The sequence below is a fragment of the Nyctereutes procyonoides genome, unplaced genomic scaffold (genome assembly GCF_905146905.1).
Source record: "Nyctereutes procyonoides isolate TBG_1078 unplaced genomic scaffold, NYPRO_anot_genome, whole genome shotgun sequence".
Lineage (NCBI taxonomy): Eukaryota > Metazoa > Chordata > Mammalia > Carnivora > Canidae > Nyctereutes > Nyctereutes procyonoides.
This window is the reverse complement of record NW_026575146.1, coordinates 40,418,986-40,434,576: the sequence shown is the minus strand read 5'-3', so window position 1 is coordinate 40,434,576 and position 15,591 is coordinate 40,418,986. Positions and strand designations below refer to the sequence as shown.

The following is a 15,591-nucleotide window of genomic DNA, read 5'->3' as shown; positions in this document are numbered from 1 at the left end:
ATCTGGAACATGTCTTGAATGCACAATAAAATAATTTTTGCACAATAAAATAATACTGGAAGAAGGGATTCACATTAACCAAGCAAGAGTTTCTCACCGAGCTAATGAAAATATTCTAAAACTGGATTGTGGTGATAGCTGTACAACTCAGTAAACTTACTAAAAATCACTGAATTTGTATACTTAAAATGGGCAAAGTTTATGATATGCAAACTATATCTCAATAAAGACAAATGTAATATTAAAAAAAAGAATAATATATTGAAACCAAAAGTAAAATGATGATAATGATGTGATATACGAGCCTAGGGGAAAAAGATTTACTTCCCCATTAAACCTGGGGACAAAATTAAGGGTAGAGTTGATGGAGAGATAACTACCACTGCAGAACAGGCTCAGGACTTTATCATGAAGACAGACCTCAGCAAGGTCAGCCTCCCTCTGTGGCTGAATTTCTCTCCTGAGAGACAACCACTTTCCCATCATATGGGAAACATGTGGCTCCTTGTTTTTCCCTTCTACCAAAACCTATTTGCAGACCTTTGTTCATACTAAAGTGTAAATGACTGATTTGTGTATAAAGGGTCTCTCTTCTAAAGAAAATACATAATTTTAAAATTCCGAATATTCAATCCTCCCCTTTCTGCCCAAGAACATAACAGACCACTTCAGTTGGATGTCCAAGTGGCTTCAAAACCAACAAGCAACACCTAAACCAATTATAATCATACCACCAATTACCCCCCAGGTCAGACTGCCTGCCTTTCCAACTTCCCTAAGCCTGCTTGTGGGCCATGTTTCCCTTCCCACCTACTAACATAGGACTCCACCCCTCAAAAAGTCTCCGAATTCCAAGTACTTCTGGGGAACCCCAAAGATTAGGTCCCGTCAGTTCTCAGATCATACATGCCTGTGACATGCATCTGACATTTTTATCTTTCTCTCCTGCTCCAACCTCCTCCACTTCACCCTTTGGACATGAGCACCATTTAGCCATGAACCCCAGCTCACACCATGCCCTCCCTTTGCCAGCCAGCTCTCTGCTCCTGGGTACCTGTATGTCCCCTGGACACAGCGGGCCACCCCAGGACCTGTGTCAGTACACGGGAGAGCCCGAGGACCAGAACTACACTGTGTTCTACTTTGAAGTGGGAGAGTTCTCTTCCTCTTTCATGTGCTATAGTGTTAGGGAGGTCCCAAATCAGTCCTGCCTTCCTCCCTATACCCCATAGAAGGAAATCCAGAATTAAATCTGGGGATATTATCTGAACAAGATCTTCTACCTGAAATGACCACCAAGCACGCTTTCTTCGATAAGTAGAAATATCAAAAAAAGGGCCATTTTTCATCTTGATGGACAAGCCAACCAAGCACTTTGCAGTATGTTACCCAGAGCACAATCACAGTGCAGTCAGCTTTTATAGCTCAACCTGCCGTGACCTGTCCCACTCCGGAGAAGCCTCAAATTACTCCCAGAGGCCAGAGAAATTAATCCAACATTGTTTTAGATAACCCTAGCACAGGGCAGAGATTTGAGTGGCTGAGAATGCCGCAGAGCTCCCTACTAACGGGATCTTGTTTAGGAAAGCCCATAACAAAACTGCAAGGGTATTCTCCAAAGACAATGAACAGATAATTGCGCCAATCAATTTTCTAGAAAAAATCAATGTATTGGCATCCTGTGAAACTATACTCTTTGATGGGTGGTTTGGGGGTTCTGCCTTGTTTTTTCTCCCCTGATTCTAATCCTGGGCAGCCCTCTGAGTCTTGCCTTTTCAATGGATTGTTCTCTAGCAGCACTTTAAAAAAATCAGCCTCTTTTTTTTTTCCCCTCAGTCAAAAGAAGCAACAAAATCTGTTGATTTCATTTATGTCTCCCAGGATTCTAAAGACTCTAAAAATATCGGCTGCCAGCCCTACCTGTGATCCTGCTGCTGGGTATTATGACCTCTTGGAAACATTGCTCCATCTGTACTTCCTTGTACTTACCACCTAGCTCCTATGCCCACTTTCATGCTAGGGATTTCCAGTCCTCCCATTCTTCACCCTCTTAATTGCTGCTTTCTGTGTGGACAGGGTTTGCAATGCATTTTCCTAAAGAAATTTGGAAATTTTATTCTTTTGTTTCAATTACTGTTTTGAGAAGGAAACCAGAAGAGCTCTTTGGAATTACCTACCATGTCTCAGGGAAGGAGAAGAAAGCACCACCCCCACACAGTGATGCTCACCAAGATCTATCAGGACACCAGGTGAAACAACTCACTGCATCTCCCTGCCCTGACACTGGCCATCGGACAACCTGCCATCCCCGAGGCAGGGCCCAGGAAGCCGCAGATGAATACAGTCTCTACAGAGGATTTCTCAGGCAGGTGAGATGCACCTAGCACTCTGTGAGTCATGCAGAACACCGTGACATGGTCTGCCCTCGTAGAAGGTGAAAGCATAGCTGGAGAAGTAATATCAACTTTTGGGAAACAATGAGAGAACAAGAGTGAGCACAAACCTACGGGGCCGGACGGTGCTAATTTTTAGAAAACTAGGATTTGGGGGAAATGAAGGTGAGTCGGAGGAAGCTTCTGGAAGAGACCAGGCACTGAATGGGCAGGATTAAAAGAGGCAGAGGGGACCCGGGAAAGCATTTTCGGTGTGGGTGAGCAATTGTAGGAAAGGTAGAAAGGAGGCTGTGACAGGGTGGAGGCCCAGAAGGAAAAAGCAAGCCACTCAAACACACCGTAGAGAATAGGGTTTAACAACCACGCTGTCTGCAGAGGTGAAGGCAGGTGTAAGAAACCAGACAGGGGTTGAGGTCTCCTCTTCGGTAGGGAACTGTTGTAGCCATGATCCTAAGGGGACAAGGGGAAGGAGGGAGTATGATGACCCGGACACGCCAGCTCTCCACAGGAGGCCAACCGCAAGCACCTGGGCCTTGTAAAGAAAAGCAATCCCACCCCTCCAATCCCTGCCCCCCCACCACCAGAGAGCCTGCAGGGAAGGAGCCAAGGGATGCCCAACCTGACCCACTCCGACCTGCCACCGTGCACCAGTCTTGCACTGGTGCCTCCCACAACTAAGGTCAAGCAGAGAGCAGAGAACCACTAGTGGCCGTACTGGAAAGGCTGGACACCTGCATGGAAAAGGGCAGAAAGGGCATCTAGAGGGACAAAGGGGTGCAAACTGGCAGACCCATTACCCGACACAGCAGTGCTATTAAAGTCCCGTAGCAATGCTGGCTGGAGGTGAAGGACATTTAGGGGAAATGTAGTTGGTGAGGCCCCCCGAACAGGTGAACCACAATCAGCCCTCCTGTCCTCCAAGTCTCTGCTCAAATATTCAGTGAGCCCCCCAAGCCCAAACACAGTCTAACCCATCAACCCCAGTTTATTTCCCTCATAGCATCATCTGCAACAGTCCCACTCCTGTTCTGGGGAGAGTGCAAGTCTCCCCCAAGAACCCCTCATTTGTCATCATTCCCTCAGCACTGAGAACCCTGCTTCCTGGGGTCCTCACCTGGTGAATTCTTAGACAGTGATCATTCATGGATGAGAACAAAACATTCAAGCCTGAGACACAAACTGTGCTAAAAGCAACCTCCAGTCTATAAAGGAGCTAGAGAGCAGGACAAGAAACAGGAAGAAGAGGGAGAAATGCCCTTCCTTCTGAAGGTCCCATGTCCTGCCCTGGTCACAGCATGTGGCTAAAAAGTATGACCCTTTAAGCTCTCTGCCACCTCCAAGGGGATTTCGCTGCCCCTCCTCAATCCAGAGCTAGAGAGAGCCAGCAATCTGGTGGCCAAGCCACTGCCCAAATGGTCCTTCTTATTGGCTGAAGCTCCTGGGGCAGGTCACCTAGCTCAGAGAGCCTTTCCGGTTGGAGAGTCCTCAGCCATACATGGATTTATGCTGCACCCAGTTCCTGGGGGAGGAAGGTCTGTTCTGACATCAAACAGTCCGTCAGCATCGCTGTTCCAGAAACTGTTAGCATGATGAGTGGGCTGCACAAAGGTAGCGGGGTAACGGTTAGCTCATCTCTAATTATATGGGATTTACGATTAGGCAGCAAGTTTATTTTGGAACACTGCGGTAACAAGACACACAGCAGTGGTGAGGACGAGGGGGCGGAGTTCTAGCTTGGCCTTTAGAATATAATAGCTTGTCATTGCCATGGAAACCAGCTCCCGGGGAGTTGCAGGCACCTTATTCTATAATTATAAGAGATCTGATAAGAGCTGAGGTTGGGGGGGGGGGGATGGTGGTGTGTATTTTTTTTCCTCTATAAATTGTATTCAGTGGCTGAAAATAGAAGAACCTGGAGAACAAAGCCTGTTATTAACTACCATCTGCTAAAAGGCGTCTGCACTTCAGCTGCCTGGAGAGGCTCTTCCTGCAAGCTCTGCAGATGCTCCCAGAATGCCATGGGTCGCTCAGGACTCAACTTGCTGGTGCCTGGAAAGGGGGAAGGTGTGTTCCGGCTAACCACGTGCAATCATGGCTTCAGGCTGAAATGGCTGCACTGGTTTGCTGGGATGGATTGCACCCTCCATGTGAGGGTGGACTGCTCTGGCCCCAGCCCCAGGGCAGTCTACGGAGTGGGTCTCCTTGTTTCCTCCCCAAGCCTATTCCCTCATTCCCAAATTTCAACTCTGGGTGGAATTACAGCCACTCCCCTACCCTGGGGCTTGAGCTTGAGCAAATTTCTTAAGCTCTCTGAACCTCCATCCTTTTATGATTAAAAACTCTTCAGAGGATTACAAGATGAAGTGAACATGTTAGGCAAACTGGAAACTTTGTCGCACATAGCTGGATTCTCTGAAGAACCGAGCCAACTTGCTTTGGGAGCAAATCACCCTTCATTTAAAAATTAAACCCCCTATTTTCCAGTTGAATGATTTTACCAATAATTCCACAGTAGATGTTAAAGAGAACAGAAATGCCCCTTACGATAATAATAATAATAATCAATACTTCTCATTTGTATAGCATTTTACAGCCTAAAAGTGTCTTCACCATATTTTATTGTGGTTGTATATTGCCTGACTGGATTGAGCGCTGGGTTGATTAATTCATAAGGAAGCCCAAGCAATTTGGAAAGCTTCTTTTCTAAAAGGCCTTCTTAAAAAAAAAAAAAAAATGGGTCATGGTCATTAAAATCTGAAGCCTAGCAGCATCAAGTATGGCTGTGTATGTTAAGGGCACTGAGTCAATAAAATCACCAGGAGCTGTTTTCTAAAGCTATTCAAACTCTAAAGAGTTCATCCAATTGCCCTCTAAAAGCAGGAAATGAGTGAGAAGAATAGGGAATACTTCATTCTATTCACGACCAAAGTCAGCCCGTTGTCCCACATTAATATTCCTCACAAGACAGAGACATTTGGGGAGAGGGGTGGAAATATCACTATTACATTGCTTCCCCTACTACTTATACCTCCCGTGGACTGCCCATCTCTTCTGGAAGCAGGAGGATGGTGTCCACTGTTCCATGTCTGCCGTCATTTGGGATTACATATGGTTCCAAGTAATAAAATCCCTAATGAGCAATGGTTCAAATTAGGTAACAATTTCCTTCTCTTTCCAGTAAAGCTCCACAGGGCTGATATAGGGGCTTGGCCCATGACGTTCCCCCAGGTCACCAAGTGGTGAGCTCTATCCCCGGGAACTCTATGGTCCAGCGTGGCAGCTAGGGCTGGCCTTCATGAATGTATTCCAGAGAGCTAGAGGACGGACAAAAAAAAAAAAACACAAGGGAGAGACAGTGTGAGCTGCCTCCCTTTGAGGAAGGTTCTTAGGAACTTTCATCCAGCAACTTTCTCACATACACATACCACTAGCTTGAAGGCAAGAGGGTGCATATGAGGGCCAACCAGCAATCTTCACGCGTGCCTGTCACATTTTGACTCTGCTTCCACATCATTTTTTTGCCAGGTGACACTACCTGAAGTCATCCTCAACTACAGGTTCAATTTTATGGAGCCAGGAGCTAACCCTTGGACTAAGCTCCAAATAAACAGCATCTCACAGTTGTGGATGCACGGCCATGCCACAGGAATGAAGGTATACTTTGAACCCCACTCCTACCCTCCTACCCTCAAGGAGCTTACCTTCTCCTGTGGTAATCTCAAAGCCCAAGGTTGACAATAGCCAGAAACTTAACCCGATCTGGTCTAAGCAAAAAAAGCAAACTTACTAGAAAAAAGATGATGTTCTCTGACTGAAGACTAAGGCAGAAAACTGTGGGTCTAAGGAGGACTGGATTCAGGCACTGCAAAGCCATGCAGGCTCTTGTTCTTTGTCTGCATGGGTATCTTTCTTGCTGATGGGTTGCTTCTTCCATGGAGGGGAAAGAGAGCTGCCAACGGCTTCTGAGTTTTCCATCCTATAACTTCAGCCACTTGAGAGAGTGACCGGATGTTCTGTCTGATTCAAAGTCAGGAGACACCCAGGAAGAGAGTCCAGCTTAGTCAGGTGCTAACCCTGGGTTAAGTCAGGTGGGCATGGCCAGCTGAACCCCAAAGACAGAGCAGGAAAAGGACAGTTCTACAAACAGGGAGCTCGTCAGACAGAGTAAGCCAACAGGTATTCATGGCAACAGTCATTTTCTAAGCTCCAATGATAGATTTTCAAAACAGGTCAAAATTCCTTGGGAAATAGCAACAGAGCAGTTGTCACTGAGTACTCACTTGTGTACCTTTGTCCACACAATTTTCAGGGCCCCAAGTTCCCTCTATTTAAATACTTATGTTCCCCCTGAGGAAACAGGCTCCAGCCACAGGTCCAAAAGGCAGACATGTGTGCCCTCCAGGAAATGCTGGCCTTGCCCAAATCAAGGCCTCTGAATCAGCAGGGCATCAAATACCCAAGAAAATATCAGACTAGCTTTTCTTTTCCCCCACCATAAAGGTTAAAACAGATGCAGGAAAAAGGACTCTTAAAAAAAAAGTGAGCCCAATCACACAAAGGCTCAGGAAAGAGTGGTACCTAAACACCCCCATGTCTCAGGATTAACCCCCCGATGATATTTGGAAAATCCTCTGCATTTCCACCGCACCATCCAACAATGAAGAATACGAAAAGCAGGTCAAAGTAATCACTCATGAAAACATAAAAAATGTATCCCCTGCCAGAAAAGATCGACCCTGTAGCTACTGTCTCTGTATACTGCATTAAACGGCCTCCCTCTTCCATCCCTGCCGAGGCCCTGCTGGCCAAGATCATTTTCAGATCTGTTCTCAGCACCTAGAATCTCATCTCCATCATTTTTCTCTCAAGAGTGAGAAAAACAAGAAGACTAGACATATCAGCTCAGTCACCCAAGTCATTATGAAGCCATTGTCATTATTCATTATTAAGCCATAATCAGTGATCACTAGAATATCCCTGCTTTCCCATAAGGGGATCCCTTAAGAAAAACTTTGTTGTTATGCCTCAGATCACAGAAGAGCAGTCTTCTAAGAGCCACCTGGCCCGCTGACAGAGCAGCGAGGAACTTAGCCCTACATGGATGTCTTACCCAGGCTGCACTGTATGGTATTCAGGAGCTAAATGGGGAGACCTCCTCCCCACAGGAGCACCAGGGCAGTTAGCATTGTAGAAACAATACTAAATTAGAGTTCGAGCCACAGCTCCATTAGTTTCCAGGAGATCTCAAGTCATGTAACCCTTCTTATCCTTGATAACTGCCAAAATAGAATAATACCAACTTCAGGGATCAGATGTGGGTCTATAAAAGTATTCTGAAACTGTAAGCTTTTAACCACAAGTAAAATGAAGGGTGTTGGCATCATTAGCGTGTATTAAAGACAGAGCTACTGAAATGAAGACATTCATACCAGCAGACCTCTGGAAGTAGTGATCATTTATATGGGTTTTCTAGATGCTACTGAGAGTAAAAACTACAGATCAGCTATCAGAAATGGGGCTGGGGTCAGAGCCCTAAATCTCCTCTTCTTCATTCTCTTCCTGGGGAAGGTACATCATGGAGCTCCAGCAAGAGCGCATCAATCTTCATTTATGAATTAAACTTGCATTATTCCTGATTAAGAACAAATAAAAGAGCCCCCTTTCACTTTATATCAGTGCTGCTTACTCCTCAAGTATAAATTCTCAAAATAAAATCCATTTCACTGCCATTTTTAAAAATCCGTTTTATCTGCCTTGTCTTCAGCCTTTGAAAGCACCTGCCAGAGCTCCGAGCCAAGGTCACAGGGCACACAGGTTAGCTGCAGACACCCCCATTCATCCACAGCAAATGCTCAGAGTGTCTGTGTCTCATCCACTTTCTCCTCAGAATCTCATCTTCACCTGCCAGTGATCTCCTGGCTCTTCAATTCCAACTGCAATCTTCCCTTGGACTTTATTTTAGATTTGTTTATTCAGAAAACACTGAGTGCCTGCTCTGTGCCAGGCACTATTTGTTCACAGTGAACAAAACCATTAAAAACCCGTGGCTCCCTGGAGTTCATGGTCTAGCTTACTCCTGATTCCTAATGTCAGAATCTTGGTTTCCTCAAATGGGTTCTGACATGTGGGGACCAGCCCCACATAGGGCTCTCTGCTCAGCAGGGAGTCTGTTTCTCCCTCTGTGCCTCACCCTGCTCATGCTCACACTCTCACTCTCTCTCTCTCTCAAGTAAATAACTAAAATCAAAAAGAAAGAAAGAGAAAGAAGAAAGAAAGAAAGAAAGAAAGAAAGAAAGAAAGAAAGAAAGAAGGAAGAAAGAAAGAAAGGAAGGAAGGAAGGAAGGAAGGAAGGAAGGAAGGAAGGAAGGAAAGAAAGAAAGAAAGAAAGAAAGAAAGAAAGAAAGAAAGAGAACTTGAACTAAATGGCACATGGGATTTTCTAGAAACCAGGCTCACTAGGTTCTTCTTTATTTATTCATGAGAGACGCAGAGAGAGGCGGAGACACAGACAAAGGAAGAAGCAGGCTCCCTGCGAGGAGCCCTACACAGGACTCTATCCCAGGATCCCATAATCACAACCTGAACCAAAGGCAGACGCTCAACCACTGAATCACCCAGGCGTCCCAAAACCATGCTCACTAACACCAAATAAACTACAATATGTCATACAAATCCAAAAAATATAGGCATTTCAGTTTCCACAGCCTCCTGTAAGGAATTCTCGATAGAAAATGGCCAAGGTAACCTTCGCTCCTTTGGCTCGCCTCTTCTAGATGGATATGCCAAGCTGGGTCCCTTTCCATCTAAAATTATCTTGGATGTGTCCATTATGTCCCATGGGGCTGCCTCTCTGGAAGCATTTAGAGGGCAAAAGAAAGGGAATAAAATACCTTCTTTAAAGCAAGAGTTCTAAGTAATTAAAAGACCAAATTTACTTGTGTTCAATTCCTAGCAAACCTGATGCTCTATCTTTGTTCCTGAACAAGAGTTCGAAGTTAAAAAATAAGCACTTCACTTCTGCTATCAGTTTGAAAATAAGCCACTGGGTCGTGGGTTTTGTTGATTTGCTTTTTCATAAACTTTACAATGTTATTCATTAAGCACATGTAGAGTTTTAAAAGAATAGCAGAGCTTTTAATGTGGAGGCCAGCTAAGTGACTCTAGATCCAAATGTTCCCAAGCACAACATCAAACACTTATGAAAGATGCAAAATCGCAATAACACCAGAAACAAAGGAAATTAATAATCCAATGTTCTCTGGGAGAAATATACACTAACCAAAGCACAGATGAAGCCCTGGAATAGAGGAGCAGAGAAAGGAAGTAAAAATGCAATCCTCATTTGACTGAAAAACTCTAACTCAGAGATGTCAGGCGTTTGTTGCCCAGATAGCAGGTAGCCACTGCCCTACTGTAATGAAACCACCTTCTGAAATGACTATTGTTGGTTTTATACTGGAGTCATTAGTGCTGCCTACAAGGATTTTTCTCTCTCTTCCTTCATAGATGCTAGGATTGTACCTCCTTGATCCCTTGATTAGACAGATATAGACACATGACTCCCTTTTGCCTGAGAAAAGTGATGTGTGTTACTTCTGGATGGAAGCTTTAACACCCAGTGCACATTAGCCACACTCCTTTGGCCTCTGCCAAGGGGACAAGAAGCTCTCCAGATAGTGGCTGCTCTAACAGCCTGGATCTAGGAGTGAGAAACAAACGTATTATTTCAAGGCACTGAGGGTTCGGGGCTGTTTATTAATGAAGCACGACCCAGCCCATGCTGACTTCAACTCCTATATCTTAAACTAGGGTTGCCAGATACTCCTCACGAAATATCAGAACCCTATTGGATGTAAGAGTGAAAAACATGCATTTAATTTTTTAAGTAACCAGAAGCATTGACATTTTATAATATTTGCATTTTCAAAACTTTTTTTTTAGGTTCATAATAACTAGATAGATCAGGTGTTGGCAATTTTTTCTATGAAAGACCAGACAGTAAATATCTTAGGCTTTGTGGGTCATACATACAGTCTTTATTGCAAATACTCAACCCTGTAGTGTGAATTGTTTTTTTTCTTTTAAGATTTATCTTAGTGAGAGCATGAGTGTGTGAGTGGTGAGAGGATAGGAGGGAGAGAATCTTCAACCAGACTCCCCGCTGAGCACAGAGCCCAACAGGGGGCTCCATCTCATGACCCATAAGATCACGACCTGACCAAAGCCAAGAATCAGACACCCCAACCGTGCTGTTGTACCACAACAAAAAGCAAAAAAGCAGTCACACAAAAGCAGTCATAGACAATGTATAAGGGAACATCCGTGGCTGTGTTTCAACAAACTTTATTTACAAAAATAAATGGTGGAAAATAAATAAATAAATAAATAAATGGTGGGCCACACTTGGCCCACATAGCATGATTTGCCAACTCCTGAAAGAGATCACTGAAGAGATTACAGAATCAACTTTGTACTGACTTCCCCCACTATTTGGCTTCATTTATCAGCTTACACATTGTTCATTACACTGAAAAATCTTTCTACAGCTGCATTCAGGACAGGAATCAAAGCCTGAAAATGAATTAATTTCAAAAATATTAGAGCATCTGTTAATCAAGTAACTGTGCTGGCCCCACAGGGAGAAACATGGTATAGTTAAAGACAGAACTTCACCATAAAGGGAATTAGGAAAGAGATCTTTTTTTCCTAAGTGAGAGCCATTAAATTTTTCTGATTTCATCATGATCAAATATTTACTGCAAGAAATGCAGCATGTGCTGAAGCCACAAAAATACAATATAAAAAATTACTCACAGGACACATTTCCCTAGGTACCTTGCATAAATATTTAAAGCATCTTTTGGTAAAATTTTCTACCAAATACACTGGAAAACAATTGCTTATACAATGCAAATGTAACTCTTTTCTTAAAAAGCAATTATTTTTATCAAGGAATTGAATTTTCACAAAATGAAAGAAAAGGCCAATTTACGTATTTGAGCAGTAAATAAATAAATATAGGAATGAGTGAATAAAATACAGACAAGGGTCTGGAACTACTTGCTATTGCAGTAGAGTGTATTATTGGCTCAGAGTTCTTTCTTCTTCCCTAATCCTTACCCATATTCTCTGAAGTTCACCTCCCCCATCCCATTGATGTTGTGCTCAGCCGAGTGACTTGTTTTGGCCAATGGAGTGTCAACAGAATTAATAGTGTGGCATTTCAGAGCAGAGGCTTTTAACGATGTCTCACAAGTTTGTTTTCCCCTCTTGCGCTCTGCCAAGAGCCATCTACCATCTTCCATGGGGAAAGATGGCCCTTTGCAATTGCTACCTATAATGTAGAACATGTGGAACAGATTTGAATATGCACTTAAACCCAACTCTTAGCCCAAAGCAGAACCACTCCAATCAATCTACAGATCTGTGGGTGACAAAATTAATGTTTGTTGTTATATGCCATTGAGATTCTGGAGTTGTTGTTCTGCAGTGTTATCACATTAATAGCTGACTAATACAGCTATTACTTACCATGTTATATTATTTGCCACTTGATATTATCTATTTTGTATTATTTAATAATTGTTCTTGCTTAATCAGAAAATATTTCTTACATTGTCATACAAAAAATCATGGTTTGTAAATAAACTGTCATCAGTTTAGTAAAAATGTCTCAACTCTCTTAATAAACCCAGATATCAAGTGTGACTAAGCCTAATAACTTCATGGAACTCATTTTCAAAAACTTTTTAACTTTCCAAATTTTTAAATGGTGCAGCATGGTAGTATTTTGAAATACTAACAGATGTGCCCTTTACTATTCCATAAGTTTCACTGAATCACTACCTGTAGGACCTTTTCTCAGTCCAAGGGTTAGAAAAGAGACCCCTCTTAACCTAAGAAGTAATGATGCCACCTAAGAAGTAATGATGTCAGCTATGGATTGCAAACCATCAATGGATCACCAAACTGATTAAGTACATCTTAACCAAGATATTTTAAATAAGAAGCAGATTAGAAAACATCAGATTATATCACTCATAAAAAGGTAAATATTGTTTTGCAAATATATGGGAGAAAAAGAAAGACTGAAATGTGAAAAAAGTCAAAACAAAAACAACTGGGAACCAATGTCTTAAAGGAGGTTTTTATATTAGTGGAATTGAAGGCATCAAATACTTAGTTCCAGTTCAATACCTGAGTCTTCTCCAAACTGCAATAGGCACTTTACTTCCTGCATCCTTCTGGGACTATACCTACAGATAAGGTAAAATCGAAAGACATCATGTAAACATGGAAAGACCACAATAAATAGTATACAAAACAAAGTAATTATTGAAGGCATTGCCATTAAAATCAGGACCAAGATAGAAATGTCTACTATGACCATTAATTTCCAATGATGTTTAGAAAGTTTTAGTTCATGCACTAAGACAAACAGAATATGAAAAAGAAATATCTTTCCTTCTTGATGACATGATTGGATTCCCAGAAAATTTAAGATTTAATAGAAGACAATTAATTTGGCAATGGAGCTAAATACAAAATAAATACATAAATTAACATATTTTATCCAGATTAACAATAATCAATTGTAAATATATGTGAAAAAAATCAAGATTGTGATGAAAACTATATAACACATAAGAACAAGTGTGTTTTTTTTTAAAGTTACAGGACCTAAGTGAAAGGGCAAGCCATACAGTAGGAAAAGATATTCACAAAGCATATATTCAACAAAAGAACATATAAACGGAATTTTTTTAAGTAGGCTCCATGCCCAGCATGGAGCACTATGCCGAGCTTACGCTCATGACCCTGAGGTCAAGACCTAAACTGAGTTTAAGAGTCAGACGCTTAACCGGCTAAGCCACACAAGTGCCCCCAGAATATATATTTTAAAATTCTTTCAAATCAGTAAGAAAAAGACAGCCAGTCCATTAAAAAAAAGAAAAAAGGTAAAACACTTAAACCAGACACTCTATAAAAGAGACTATCCAAATGATTAAAAAAGCCTATGAAAAATATTTAACATCATTGGGCACAATGAGATACTACATACTCATCAAAATGGCTAACATTCTAACTGACAACCTAAGTTGGCAAGAATAGGGATGTCTGGTCTGTCACAAAGTTGGCAGTAGCATCACTTGGCACAGGAACTTTGCAGAACTCTGGCATTCTCTGTTAGAGGTAAACACCTGCATACATCTGCCCAGTAATTCTTTTTTTTTTTTTTTTTTTTTTTTTTTATGATAGTCACAGAGAGAGAAAGAGAGAGAGGCAGAGACATAGGCAGATGGAGAAGCAGGCTCCATGCACCGGGAGCCCGATGTGGGATTCGATCCCAGGTCTCCAGGATCGCGCCCTGGGCCAAAGGCAGGCGCCAAACGGCTGCGCCACCCAGGGATCCCCCTGCCCAGTAATTCCATTCCTGGCATATACTCAATGGAAATGTGTACATTAGTGGACCAAGAGACATGTATAAGAATGGTTTGGGTATTATTCCTAACAGCCAGAACCTTAAACAACCCAGATGTCCAGCCACAGTAGAATGGAGGGGCAGAAATATAAATGATACATCCACTGGAAATGGGTGGTGAAGGGTGGAAATGGGTGGAAATGGTATGGTGATTTCTCAAAAAATTAATCATATGGTTGAGCAATTCCACTTCTGGGCATATACTCAAAAGAGCAGAAAGCAGAGATCTGAATGGACAGCTGTACATCTATGTTTCTACTAGTATTATTCACAACAGTTAAAAGGTGGAAGCGACCCAAGTGCCCCTCAACAAGTAAATGGATAAACACAGAGAAAATAAAATGAATGGAAAACAAAAATATTCCATACAATGTAATATTATTTAGCCTTAGAAAGAAAAGAAAATCTGACTCATGCTACAACACGGATGATGAACGTTGAAGACATTAATTACACTAATGAAGTAAGCCAGATGCAAAAACACCAATATGATATGATACCACTTATATGAGGTACCTAGTATAGCCAGGCTCTTAGAGGTAGAAAGTAGAATGATGGTGGCAAGGGGCTGGGAGAAGGAGAAATGAGGAGTGACTGTTTAATACCTATAGATTTGAGTTGGGATGACAAAAGATCCCTGGAGATAGTAGTGAGGGTTGCACAACACTGTACATATCCTTAATGCCACTGAAAGGTACACTTAAAAATGATTAAAATGGTGAGTTTTATGTTATTTATATTTTATCACAATAAAAAAATTAACATTAGAATTGATAAATTGCCATATATTCCTATAATAGAATCATATAAATCAATGAAAATGAAGACAACACAGATTTTTAATTTTTAAAATCCAGTAGCTTAAAAAAAGTGAGGCGTATATTTGAATATATAGAAACAATGACAAAAAACAGATGCAAAAGGACACTTTTACATACTTAGAAATATAGAAAACATGTTTTTAGCCATTTGAGAATCGCATTGTGTTCCAGCTTTATCCATGAAGTCTTCTGAAAACTGAGGCCAAGAAAATTTCAAATGATTAAGACAAATACTTACATAGCTTTTTTAAAAATATATTTTACTGAATAAACAAAAAGCAGAAACACCAAGCTATCTGACTCCATTCTGGGCCCTGGCATCCCTTCCCTAGCTGCACAGACTGTTCCCTCCAGCCCAGTTCTGAGATCACAATCACCTGGCTAGGAGGTAAAGTAATCAAGGCAGGGAATGCTTGCTTCTACAGTATGAGATCTGGAGGACGGAGAGACAGAGTCCGGAATGGCCTTCGAGAGGTTCCTTGCAAAGACTGCAGTTTTTTATTTATGTTTCTTTTTTTTATTATTTATGTTTCTGATGCAGGCAGAGATAGATTGTTTCAAGTGGCCAAGAAATAAAATCCTATCCCATTACTCTACAGTCCTTTGGAGAAGAAAAGATTCCTCCCATCAAACACTGAACCCAGTGAGATGCACAGATACTCATCCTCCTCTCTTAAAATCCAGGAGGAGGAGGAGGATGCTGCCAGCACCATGCGCAGTTGGGGGGTGAAGGCTAACTCATACCCGGAGCCCATGAGCCAGGCCTGACTAGCCCTCCGAGGCTCCAATGTCAAGTGAGCGGAAAAGAGCAACAGAGCACCGTGCAAACAAGGTAGGCCCAGACAAAAAAGAAACTACACTCAGGCTACTGAGGAAAATTCACTAGGTTTATTCT

General features: G+C 42.1%; 1 protein-coding gene across 1 annotated transcript in view; it reads right to left on the bottom strand.

The window, feature by feature from the left end:
* Window positions 1-12,533: 12,533 nt before the first annotated feature.
* AGTPBP1 (ATP/GTP binding carboxypeptidase 1) overlaps window positions 12,534-15,591 on the bottom strand; it is a 257,351-nt gene continuing 254,293 nt past the window's right edge. The window contains exon 26 of the mRNA XM_055310029.1: window positions 12,534-12,649. Within this exon, the coding sequence (XP_055166004.1) occupies window positions 12,565-12,649 (85 nt within the window). The 3' untranslated portion in view covers window positions 12,534-12,564. The remainder of the gene's footprint in view (window positions 12,650-15,591) is intronic.